We start from the raw sequence: 12,037 nt of genomic DNA, 5'->3' as shown, positions 1-12,037 counted from the left end.
CTTCCCAGTCCCAATTGCCCTCCCAACGCCCCATCCAGTCCCCGGAAAACTCCCAAATCCAAACCACGTATATCATACATCCACAGTACTAAGGTAGACGCGCCCATAGGACCCAACAAAAAGAGAGCAGCACGGCCGTGCGTGTCACCTCCCATCCATCCCGTTCACATAAACCTCGGCCCTCTCAGCCCTCTCACACCTGGCAACCATCTCCGGCATACCCTTCACAACCCTCTCGAGCCCCTTGACACTCCTCTCCCAACCAGCCTCCACATCCGCCTGCCTCTCCAACTTAACCAGCCCCAAAACATCCGCCTCGCCCTCGGTTTCCCTCATCCCCTCTCCTAAGGCTCGCAACCCCTCCTCATCCGCCTCCATCTCCTCCTTAAACCTCCTCCTCATGCCCTCCACCACCGCTTCCGGAACCTTCCTCCTGAGCGCCGCAATTTCCTCGATCAAATCCTCCTCCTTCCGCGCATTCGCCTTCGCCTTCTCGAATAATCTGTGGTTGAAGGGCTCGTGTTCCTCGATCACGCCGTCGGTGGTTATGGTGGAGGAGAGGATGGAGGGGACGAGGTCGGAAGTGGGGGGGAGCCCGTTGATGGTTATGTTGGGGCTGATGCCGAGGAAGACCTTGTTCACGTACTGATGCATTTCATTGCACGCGTTAGCTAGAGCTCTGTTTATCTGGCTAGGGCCAAGGCAAAATAATGCTGAGGGGGGGGATTGTGACGGGATGAATACATACATCATGAACATCTTCCCCCACCGCCCTCCGCATAGCATCCTCCCCCTCGCTCTCCATTGGTGGCAAGGCCTGATCTATTTTGTCGTTCGCGCCGCGCCGGACGTTGCTGATGAGGTATTGCAGGTCTTCAACTGACTGCAGCTCTATTTTCCGAGGTTCTGCCATGCCGTATCCCTATAAACGGACGGACACGCCAATTCCTTGTGCAGGCGGCGGCAGGATCCGATTGATGGCGGGATAGTCTTACAGGTGGATGTAGCTTCTGGGGGTATTCCTGATCCTGTTGTCGCGAGAAAGGCACTTGTACGATACTTGATGCTGTACTTTCGTGTATCTCGGTGTTTACTTTCACGCTCTCACGATGCGGGCAACGGAGCAAAGCGGCCGCCTCCAAACCTTAAATCTGTGGCCGACGCCGATACCGACGCCGGTGCCGATGCCGATGCCGGGCCGGCACACCGCACTCGGCCACAAACGGTCTAGGCTCCGTCTCCTTATCGCAGTTGCGGGGTGGCAGCAGGGCGGCGGATTGTTTATCTATCTATCAAGGTACAGCACATTGTAGGATCTGGTAAGGACCTGGTATATGTGTTTGAAGTTTGAAGTTTGAAGTTTGAAGTTTGAAGGTGAAATAAGTCTGGAATTGACCATATTAGGGTCTTCTGTGCTACCTCGGGTCTCGCACAGACAAAAGAACCTGCTTGCTCGAGTGACCTGACAAACATGGCGGTGATACGGTACCTGTCTAGTGTATGCGCCCTGCATGCAAGCACAACGAATTTCCCAGGTGGCGCCTTGCAAGCTGCACCTCTGAATTGGAGACACGAAGGTATGCCAATGTATGCCAACGCTTAGGCCGTCCTGATTCTATGCGGTGCCATGGGAACGGCAGTTGTGAATACTCGGTGTAGGACTCGTAGCTCACGTTCGAGAAGTGCGCTCGAGGTTGCGAAGACCGAGGCCCTGGTCCAGCTTAGGCAAATACGTTAGGCATACTTCACGAAGTACATGTGCAGTCACTCAATGGTCTGAAAAGCCTCCCCTCTACCAGATTGAATGATTTGCGGAGCCCGCCATATCGCTCCACAATCATATAAAAAAAGCTTCAATTATTGTAGACTTACTAAGGTTACCAGCAAATAGAGAGGGGGGGTCTAACCAAAAATAACCTCCATAAACTGGCCAGCTTCTCAACCTGTTGAACTACCTAAACTCCCATCCCAATCCATCATCGCCATAACTGTATACCTTAACATTCTACCTCAACCGTATCACCGGAACAAATATCAATCTCCCTAAATATAAAATACTCCGGGTCGTCCAAGATCATAGGAATCGTATGTTCAAGTCCCAGCGCCTAACAGGTGTGCACATTTCCCAATCCCGAATCCGAGGGCACCAGCGGTTATCCCTTAATACTCCGATAAGATATTCCATTATTGGGGCAGCATTTGCTTGATCTCCTCGTCGCTCAACCGTATCTCGTGGACGGGGTCACGCTTCCTTTCGAGGGATTCGAAGTCGCATTCGACATAGGAGGGGAGGAAGATCTCTGGGTATCCGGTTAGCCTTGCCTTTGCCCCTTTGCATTTGCCAGGTGAGTGTAAGTAATTTGGACATACCTGGATTCCAGTCGAAACCTTGAGATGATCGGACGCAGGTAATCTGTAGGAGGTCGTTAGAAAGGGTTGGATTGCCCGGAGACCCGTAGACGTCTGCCTTGGCCCGGAGACTTACCAGGCGTGGCACCCCGTCAGGATCCCCAATGTTGATGACGGTATGTTCCTGTTTCGAGAGCGACGAGCCTGCGAAGATATTATGTTTAGCATTCTCTGCCTTCGATACCATCTGCCAACCACGCCCGCTCGTGTCCGTTCACCGGATCGGGCAGCGAACCCTGCCTAGCTGTGTGCACACGAAGGACAAAGAAAGGACAACTCACTCAACAAGCTGGGCCTTCGATCATGGCCGTACCTGGCATTGGGACTTGGTGAAGCAGAGGCCGGAGATGATCCAGTTTGCGGTCGTGGTTGTGGCTGGGGAGTTCGTGGAGAGCTCGAGTATGAGGAGGATGAACTGAAGCTCGGTCCGGCCTTGCTGCTCTCCCCGTAGGCATTCCGGGTGGGAATGGCGATGGACGACGACATAATGTACAAGACGACACAACGAGTTCGAATTGAAACCAAGGGCGGATGAACTCGATTGTAGAGAGTGAATAGCGACGGCGATGCTATTGAAGGTTGAGGTGCGAAGGCGGTGCGATGCGGTGACTGACGTTGATGGTTGAACGAGGAGCAGCCGCAGCAGCAGGAGGAGTAGCAGCAGCAGCACGGAGGGAGGTAGTAGCAGCAGCCCAAACACTAGCACGACTGGCTCACAGAGCAGCCTCCAAGTGGAAGTGGACGGAGAGGTACCAAATAGTAATAATACTGATAATAATAATAATAATAATAATAGTAATAATAATCGTGGCAGCTTCGTTACAGCACAGTTGCAGTAGTAACTTCACCCAGCACTTTGCACTTTGTACGGTAGCAGCAACTTTGAGTATAAGTATAACAGGATCCAGAACACAGAATACGATGATGTGACTCTCTCCCCGTGACGGTGTCCACCTGGCGGCGGTGGCCGGCGGCAGAATGGCCCGGATTGGCAGGGAATCGGCAGAATCGGCACAACGGGCTGATTCGCTGACCGCCTGCAGCTGGGGCGCCTTGTTGCCTTGGTGCCTTGCTGTCTTGGTGCCTTATTATGTAACGAGGTGCGAGTGTACCAATGTACCGATGTGCCAATGTGCTGCCGCATGTCGGGCCTCAGGCTGCGATAATTGCAAGTCGTCACGGAACGCTTGCCTGCGCTGCACGCGATTCTATCAACATCTCTACTCCCGTACTTCATCCATCATAATAATAACCAACCACTTTCTGCAACAGCTCCTCCAACACCAACAACCTCTCCCCTCCCCTCCCCTCCCGCAAGGAATCCGCTGCTCTGCTCATCTGCAAAGTAACAGTCGGTCTAGATACCCGAACCTGATTGACCATGGCCGATGTTGCGGTCGAGAACCCGGCGAACCAGGTGGCGCCTCATCGAAAACAGCTCCCGTCTTCCATACCGAACATCGACTCGCTAGAGGGCCTAACCTCCGATGGCTCAGACGAATATTCCACATTGAAGAAGCTGCAACGGCATCTGGAGTGAGTTATAGCTATAATACCCGAGGCGATGGTTTGGGCAGCATGGCTAAGGAATGGCAGATATATCCAGCTTCAAGAAGAGTACATCAAGGACGAGCAAAGGTATAGCCTCATTTTATAGATGCGATGTCGGTCATTGCAGATGCTGATGCCGATGCTGATATTCCCCAGGAGCTTAAAGAGAGAGCTGGTGCGAGCCCAAGAAGAGATCAAGCGCATTCAGAGTGTGCCGCTGGTCATTGGACAGTTTATGGAAGCTATCGATCAGAAGTAAGACCGCCATAGCACCAGGCAAATGCTTGGTTTGGGGAAGCCCCGCTGACAATATCACAGCACGGCCATCGTTCAATCATCAACAGGATCCAACTATGTCGTCCGAATACTCTCAACCCTCGATCGCGAGCTCCTCAAACCCTCCTCATCCGTCGCACTCCATCGCCACTCCAACGCCCTTGTTGATATCCTTCCCCCCGAGGCCGACTCCTCTATTGCCATGTTAGGGGCGGATGAGAAGCCCGACGTGACATATGCAGATGTGGGTGGTTTGGATATGCAGAAACAAGAGATCCGAGAAGCCGTCGAACTCCCCCTAACACACTTCGACCTTTATAAGCAAATCGGTATTGACCCACCTCGCGGTGTTCTTTTGTACGGGCCTCCTGGGACCGGGAAGACTATGTTGGTAAAGGCAGTGGCAAACTCAACCACGGCGAGTTTCATCCGAGTCGTCGGCTCCGAATTTGTGCAAAAATATCTCGGAGAAGGTCCTCGCATGGTTCGTGATGTCTTCCGAATGGCACGCGAGAACTCTCCATCTATTATATTCATCGACGAGATCGATGCCATTGCCACCAAGAGATTCGACGCCCAAACCGGCGCAGACAGAGAAGTGCAGGTATGTTATTTTGACCCCCTCTAACCTAAAAGAGCAACAATCTCTAACTCACGTGAAGCGTATTCTTCTAGAGTTGCTCAACCAAATGGATGGATTCGATCAAACCTCCAACGTCAAAGTCATCATGGCAACCAACCGAGCCGATACCCTAGATCCCGCTCTTCTCCGTCCCGGACGTTTGGACAGAAAGATCGAGTTCCCCAACCTCAGGGATCGAAGAGAGAGACGGTTGATCTTCACCACCATTGCATCCAAGATGTCCTTGTCTCCTGAAGTTGATCTAGATAGTTTAATCGTGCGCAATGATCCCTTGAGCGGTGCTATCATTGCCGCGATCATGCAGGAAGCTGGGCTGCGGGCTGTGAGAAAGAACAGGTATAATATCATCCAATCGGATCTTGAGGATGCGTATTCAAGCCAGGTCAAGGGAGCACAAGAGGTAAGCAATCCCCCTCCATTATCCTTTTTCAAAGGCAAGACAGAAAAATTTCCCTTTCTAACACTTTCGACATAGGCGAACAAATTCGATTTCTACAAGTAGAAAAAACATACAAGTTAATGTATGCACAGAGAAGAGATCGAAAGGGGTAATCGAAGATATGTAGGCTGCTCAAGCCAATATTAGCTACTAGGCAACGGGGCACAATTCTAGATCCTGCCCTCTCTCCTCCAGTTACGAAGTACGGGAGAAAGCGGGAGTCTTCACATGTACCAACAGGGTCATCATAGATCAAGAGACCACCAGACACAGATTTATGTAAACTTGACAACTTGTTTTAATTGTTTTTGCTTTCCGTCTTGGCTTTTTAAAAACCTAGAATGCTACCAACGTGAAAACCGAGCCCGTGGTGCTTTTCAAGGGACAGCGTATTATTTCGCTTTTAACAGTCTCATATCCCCGCCTTCCCTCCCCTTATTTACGAAAGCGCCAGCAAAAGAGCGCTTCTTCCCAAAACGCTAAAAGCCGCTATCAAAGAAGAACCTGAAAACCATCGCTCCTAATTCGATTGAACCCGCAAAAGTACTCCTACAAGTAACATGTTTGTCCCCCCTTTCTACCAAAACACCAAGGGTTTCCCCATTCCCCTTTCGTACACCCAACAAAAAAAAATCAAAACACAACGCCCGAGATGCTATGCTAAAGACGCTATTAACCGCTGAATTGATGATCCCCCCCGGTGCCTTGCGCCTCGTGTACAGTTTTGGGTTTTGTCGTTTGCTTCTCGTTTTCGTTTTCGTTGTCCCGTTTTCGTGTTCCTTGTGCTTTCGTTGTATTCTGTTCAGTTGGAAAGAGGAGAGAGGGGTGTGCCTTCCAAGCTGACTCGCAGTCCTGATCCCAGACGCCACAAGATCTGATTACGCCGGTCCTCCCCGAGCCCGCCAAATAACTCAGGAGCCAAGTAACACCCCCAGCTCGATCAGCAGCCTCACAAACCTCGCATGCAACTCGATAAAAAAGTCTGGTAAGCCGACTAGTTCCGCCAATCCCCTAGCTCTCAAACTCATTCCCGCAAACTTCCCATCTACACCTCGGTTCCTGCCTTGTAGGAACGAACTCGTAGGCGTACCACCACTACCCCGTCCACTTCCGGTATCACCGTTCGCTGTGCCGCGCGGAGAGCTCGCTGCTTCTGAACGCTCGAGTTCCGATTCAGCGAGGCCCTGGATCCAGGATGCAAGATCGCGGAAAGCGACGGAGAGGAAGGAGAACGTCTGCATGGCAAGGCGCTCCCGGTGCGTTGTTAGTGCCATGAGAGCGTAAACACGGCGCCTCCCCCGCGCATTCGGGTCGGGGATCCGGAAGATGTACGCGGTTGTGTAGCCCGCTAAAGGGTCGCCAAAGAATATTGGGCCTCCTGACGAGGTGGTGGTCGTTGAGGACGAGGGGCCGGAGGAAAACGGGCTGTTGATGAATGGAGAGGTAGGAGAGCTGTGTGTGAATTGCGTGGTGGATGATGATGGAGGAAGGGTCTCGCAGGAGAGTGTTCGTAGGCAGGATTGTCTGATAATGGAGAAGGAGGTGGGTGCTAGGGGTTCGTGGGTGGAGGTGTAGTCTACGAAGTGGTCGTGGGAGGCCGTAGAGCTGAAGGAGGAGCTGCTGGAGGATGTACCGGCGCGGGTGAAGGGGGAGCGGCGGCGTGATTTCGAGGTAATTGGGTTGTTTTCGGAATCGGAGGAGGTTGCAGAGACAGATGCGGATTTGGGCGGCGAAGGCTCCTCAATGGGGACGGAGACTCGTTCGTATGGTTTGCGCGTTCGCAGTGTTGGACTACTATTGTCAGGCTTTGCACTTGCAGAGGGATCCTCCTTCATTTTCTTCGGCAGAGTAAGAGCGCAGTTCTCGCACGGGATTGCTCTCCGTTTGTCGTTCTCATCGTACGTCTTGCGGAAGCTCGAGTCGCGCCTGCGATGGTTCCCATTCTGTCCGCCTTGTAGCGCTGCCACTCTTGGGCTTCCAGGGGGCGTCGGCGACTCGATTGGGGAGTATACGGCCTGCGAGCTGGACAGGCCGAGGCCGGTGGGCTCGATATCATTCTCCTTGTTATCCGAAGATGCGGATGCGGTGGAATTGGTTCTGGTTGCGCCGCCGCGAACTCCCCTGGCCACACCATCCGAGGGGTTCAACGATCGCGTGCTTGTGCTAGGTCTCCGGGACCCAAACTCCTTTGTAAATTCAGAGCCTTCTTCGAAGCACGTTGTGCAACCCACGGGTAGGGCCTCGGTGACCATCAAGGGCGTCGGACCGTGGGTGTCGCAATAGTGCGCAAGACATAACTAGAGGCGCAAAACATGTCAGTCCAGGTTTCTAGAGTAAGAGGACCACGGAATTCCGTGCCCATATATGAGATGGACGAGCCGGCAAACAGACGCACGGCAATGCGCGAGACAGAGGACGTCGAAGTGTCGGAGGAGACAGCCTGTAGGGCAAGCACGGGAGGGAGGATTCTTACTATGGACGTCATGATTGTGATTGGGCCCTGGGCCTCCAGAGCTGTGTTCGTGGTTACGCGTGCTCGCTGGGCGGGAGAGATGATCTCGGGTCGATGATGTATGTGGTGTAGATGGTGTATGTGGCGGTGGTATGTGGTGTACTTGCACTTGCACTTGGTGCTCTGCGGTGCTTTGCTTTGCTGTGAATGTGTGCGTGGGCTCGTGGTGTTCCTTTGGGGGTGTCTTGCCTGGCACCTTGGACGGCGATAGGGTTGCTGGATGGAGGGAGAGAGGGCTCAAGGGCGAGACGTCACTTGGGAAGGGGGAATGGCTCGGATTGTATTGTAGGAATGTTTTTTTGGTCGAGTCGCAGTCGCAGTCGGAGGCGGAGGTGCTGTCGTGCGTAGTTTCGTGGTGGGGTGTGGGCCGAAGGCCTCGAACTTTATTTATTTGCCGTGGGGCGCCGGCTTGGTATAGTACGGCCTGCAAGTGCAATCTAAGACGTGCCTGGCAGCTGGAGAAGAGAAGAGAAGCGACGAATCTCTCCGAGGCAGAATGTGGAGATGGAAAAGAGGCGGTCCAGACAGCTGGGTATATTATATATATTATGTATCTCTACCTCGGGCATGGAACAAACAGAGAAGCCAGAGAGCGCCGGGCGGGACGGGACGTTGCGGACGGTGGATGATATACTCCAGACCTGGCTATATCCTATCCTGTATATATAGCCCAAGGGAAGAGGACATATAGGGGACGGAGGCATAGGAGAGTCTGGGAGTACCACCGAGATGGCACCCATGGAGTTCCCGGCACAGTCTGGTTTCGTCGGTACCTAGGTTAAGGTAAGGTAAGGTAGGTATTGTACGAAGCAGGACGACTCTTGCTCTGGATGTACAGTACCTGTAAGTGCTGTAACAGCGTATCAATCTATCAATCAATCCAATCCATCCTCCATAACCCTCCCTTCACCCACAACATCCACAACATCCACAACCACAAAACCACAAAACCACAGATCTCCTTCCCTCCCCCCGGCTTACGGAGGTGCAGTGCAGCAGTGCTCGTACGTCGTGCAGCAAGCAAAGGAAAATAGCAGAACCAGGTGCCTTCACATGCAATCAGCTGCTGTTACGGAGCTACAAGTTCCCAGACGCCGCCAGGATCGACGTTCGCCCACAGCTTCCAGCCTGGGGACGCAAACTAGGCCGGTACATGTCCTGTCCTTCCACTTCCAGGCCCGTCCCAGCCAACCCAGCGAACCCGGCCAGCATTGCGCCGGGACTCGGGACGCCCTCTGGACGTTCTACGGGGAATAACAGTAATGCTCTAGAAGTCGAGACGAAGAGGGACGGAGAGCGTGACCGTGAGCGTTCACGTTCAGATTCGGGTTCAGGTTCAGGAATAGCCACACATCCGAGTACTCAATGGGAGTGTCAGCACCCTACCTATTCAACCTCCCTATTGACCCACTGGACTGCCGAGCCCGGCATTCCGAGGAGCAGCTGTCGATGGCGGCGAACGGCGACTCCAGAGCCCATCCCATACGGTAGTTCATGGTCCTGGCGGAGATGTACTTCGTAGGACGGGATGGTACGGGCGGAGGACGGAGGGAGCGATATCCAACCTCGAACGCCAACATCCTAGGAGAGGCTCGTGAGGCTAGAAGGGGGGGATCTGGAACAAAGAACGAAAGCATGAACCATTCATACGTGGATGTATGTCCTTGGTCCCACTGCCATACGAATACTACTACGAAGTGTACCAAGAAGAGGCGGGCAAAAACACTGAAACAAAAACACCAAACCCAACGGACAGGCGCCAAAGCTCCCTCGGGCGCTCCCTGCAATGTCGTCTGCAACCCGCATCTACACATCTTCATCTCTCACTCTCGCCACCATCTCCCTCCGCCATCTACTCCAGCTGCATCATGATCCTGCACCTCATGATCGCCGAAGCAGCACCCCCTTCGCATTTCCAAAAACAGCTCTCCCCTTCGTCAGAATGAGCAGATCCCGCCTCCCCACAGGGCCACAACGCGACCCTGAATAATCCCAATTAATCCTACGCCGTGGACCGTCGTGTCACAGAACACGCCCCCCTTCCCCTGGGATAGTAGTACCCTGAGGCCCCGTTGTCTGCGTGGCTTCGGAGTCTCGCGTGAACGGTCCTAAAGAGCCTAAAGAGCCTAAAAGCCTAACTCTCTCCGTAGGGCCCGGGTTCGCATGAGGTTCGCATGAGAAAAAGTTCCCTCGGGTCTGGGGAAGCTTAGGCAAGGAGTCGCCTACGGGATTCTCACAGAACATATCGAATTATCGATGCATGAGCAGCTGTGGCTTCAAACCGGTCCTCGCGGCTGAACTGGACCGGCGGCGCCCGTACTTTGCTGAACTTTGGTACCGTAACGGTACTCTTGTATTTCCCCATAGGCATCCCCCGATAGGTAGCCCGCGATAGGTACAGCAACGAGGTACGTAGTACTCGCACCCAGAGAAGATGGGGAAAAGGTAATTTGCTGCACTGACTGACGTACGTCGCATGGAACATCATAATGGTTTTGCCGTGAAGCATCTCGGGTCCCATTCTAGCAGCTCTTCGAGAATTGGAGCGGCCAGCTGCTCGCTGCTAATCTTACGATACCTACTTTTGAAATATGCCATGTCCTTTCTTGTTCAATATTTTTTCGGACACGGTTTCTCCGTGGGATCCTTTACCGTGTACCTACCTACCTGCCTACCTACTTCGTACATATGTGCTGTAACGAAGCCATCTTGTTCATACGTGTTTGGCTTCCACGAATCCTCTCCGAGCATTGTCTCTTTTCCACGCCCACAACCTGCATCCGCTCTTTGGCCATCTGGGCCTCTTACTTGCGGCGTCAGAAAAGGGATGCCGATAAAGATATCCGGAGATTACGTGTACTCAGTACATGTAGGATCATTCGTGCAATACGAGAACCACAGGAGGCAACGTAGGTTTCTTTTGTTCAGGGTATTTTTATCAGGAAAGGGTATTGCTAAACCAACAACATGATGCGTTAGAGCGCTTAACGAAAATTCAAGTCGATGTCATACATAGCTGGGCTGTAAAGTGGCATCAAGGCTCTTTTATAGTTTAGAATAACATGGCATCCGGAAACTACCCAGGTGTAACAGTTGGATTACTGAAAGTGACCTACCCGATTATTGCAACTAGCTTTGAGAAGGATGAGGCAACAGCCTAGTGACCGTCGTGCATGCGAATTATACAAAACCTGAGGGGGATACTACCTTCAAAAAGCCAAAAGCGTATGTTGCAGTATATTTTCTTGTATACATGTTTTGTCCCCGCGATAGGATTTTGAATAGAAAATAACTAAAACTTGATTTCTAGATATATCCAATAGGTAACAGATTGCCCTGCCAGGAACTCTCCTATCAAAGCCAAAGTCAATATCTATAGTCCGTGGTTTAACCCTAACAATCCAGAAATTCATCCAAATAGCCTTCTAGCCGATATCAACCCGGAAGTCCGAGGACATCTATCCTAACGCCCTAATTAGGAATGGTTTGACCGAGATTGTAGAACGAGCACCGTGGCCCAAGCGAAGCAATGTGATAGAGTGCTTCCCGAGTCGGCTCGATTTCAAGAGATACGCGTGCGATATTTCTGTCTCGATAGCGAAAGTACAAAGGGGAAAATCGTGCTTAATCGGATCGTGAGTCTACAGGAGGATCCTAACAAAGGCTGAGGTTATCTTGTATTTGGCACCGGAGGTTAGTTGGAGGGTGAAGGTAGAGGGAGCAAAAGGTAAAGAATTAAGGTATAAGTCGACGAAGGGTCTAGGTCGACGAGAGAGGGGTGGCTTACTCGAGGGATGTAGAGGAACATAAGCAGCTAAGGTGTCGGCAAGGCACGCTATAGTCCTCATGTACATCTAAAGGATGGGCCAGATCAAGAGAGTACCTCTATTGGCTACGTTGTACCCGTCTAAAGGCGGGACGTAGTAAGAGAAGTAAAGAAAATACAAAATACTACGAAGAGGCAAAGGACCTGCTCGAGTCGTTCCGCGATCTGGCGGGCTACGATCGCACGCCGAGGGCGATGTATCCACGCTGCGATCAATACCATACGGTATGGTACTTGGTACCTTAGGTGTTGGCTCTAGAACCAAGTCCCAAGCTGGTGGGTAATGTTGACGCATTCTTGGGCGAATTTGGTGCAAAACTCTTTTTCGCCGGTATTATGAGTATAAGGCCCAGGCCATTACCCAGATATTCGAATAACAGG

General features: G+C 52.3%; 5 protein-coding genes across 5 annotated transcripts; 2 read left to right on the top strand and 3 right to left on the bottom strand.

Annotated features, from left to right (window-relative positions):
* Window positions 1–144: 144 nt before the first annotated feature.
* Window positions 145–805, bottom strand: BP5553_09006 (Uncharacterized protein; the record flags this gene model as incomplete). Its single annotated transcript, XM_032017629.1, has 2 exons — window positions 145–645; window positions 749–805. The coding sequence occupies 2 exons, from the start codon at window positions 803–805 to the stop codon at window positions 145–147; spliced, it is 558 nt and encodes a 185-aa protein (XP_031866272.1).
* A 1,379-nt stretch (window positions 806–2,184) lies between these two features.
* On the bottom strand, window positions 2,185–2,895 carry BP5553_09005 (Uncharacterized protein; the record flags this gene model as incomplete). Its single annotated transcript, XM_032017628.1, has 4 exons — window positions 2,185–2,300; window positions 2,371–2,413; window positions 2,486–2,553; window positions 2,691–2,895. The coding sequence occupies 4 exons, from the start codon at window positions 2,893–2,895 to the stop codon at window positions 2,185–2,187; spliced, it is 432 nt and encodes a 143-aa protein (XP_031866271.1).
* An 895-nt stretch (window positions 2,896–3,790) lies between these two features.
* On the top strand, window positions 3,791–5,381 carry BP5553_09004 (p-loop containing nucleoside triphosphate hydrolase; the record flags this gene model as incomplete). Its single annotated transcript, XM_032017627.1, has 6 exons — window positions 3,791–3,945; window positions 4,006–4,047; window positions 4,117–4,215; window positions 4,279–4,840; window positions 4,899–5,279; window positions 5,355–5,381. 6 exons carry the CDS (start codon window positions 3,791–3,793, stop codon window positions 5,379–5,381), a joined length of 1,266 nt encoding a protein of 421 aa, XP_031866270.1.
* A 609-nt stretch (window positions 5,382–5,990) lies between these two features.
* On the bottom strand, window positions 5,991–7,803 carry BP5553_09003 (Uncharacterized protein; the record flags this gene model as incomplete). The annotated part of the gene is made up of 3 exons (XM_032017626.1): window positions 5,991–6,192; window positions 6,276–7,615; window positions 7,714–7,803. 3 exons carry the CDS (start codon window positions 7,801–7,803, stop codon window positions 5,991–5,993), a joined length of 1,632 nt encoding a protein of 543 aa, XP_031866269.1.
* Window positions 7,804–8,983: 1,180 nt separating this feature from the next.
* BP5553_09002 (uncharacterized protein) lies at window positions 8,984–9,352 on the top strand (the record flags this gene model as incomplete). Its single annotated transcript, XM_032017625.1, has 1 exon — window positions 8,984–9,352. The coding sequence occupies one exon, from the start codon at window positions 8,984–8,986 to the stop codon at window positions 9,350–9,352; it is 369 nt and encodes a 122-aa protein (XP_031866268.1).
* Between the last annotated feature and the right edge of the window lie 2,685 nt (window positions 9,353–12,037).

This window comes from Venustampulla echinocandica (genome assembly GCF_003357145.1).
Source record: "Venustampulla echinocandica strain BP 5553 chromosome Unknown scaffold_9, whole genome shotgun sequence".
Lineage (NCBI taxonomy): Eukaryota > Fungi > Ascomycota > Leotiomycetes > Helotiales > Pleuroascaceae > Venustampulla > Venustampulla echinocandica.
Note: the sequence above shows the minus strand (reverse complement) of the source record. Positions and strands in the feature narration are given on the sequence as shown.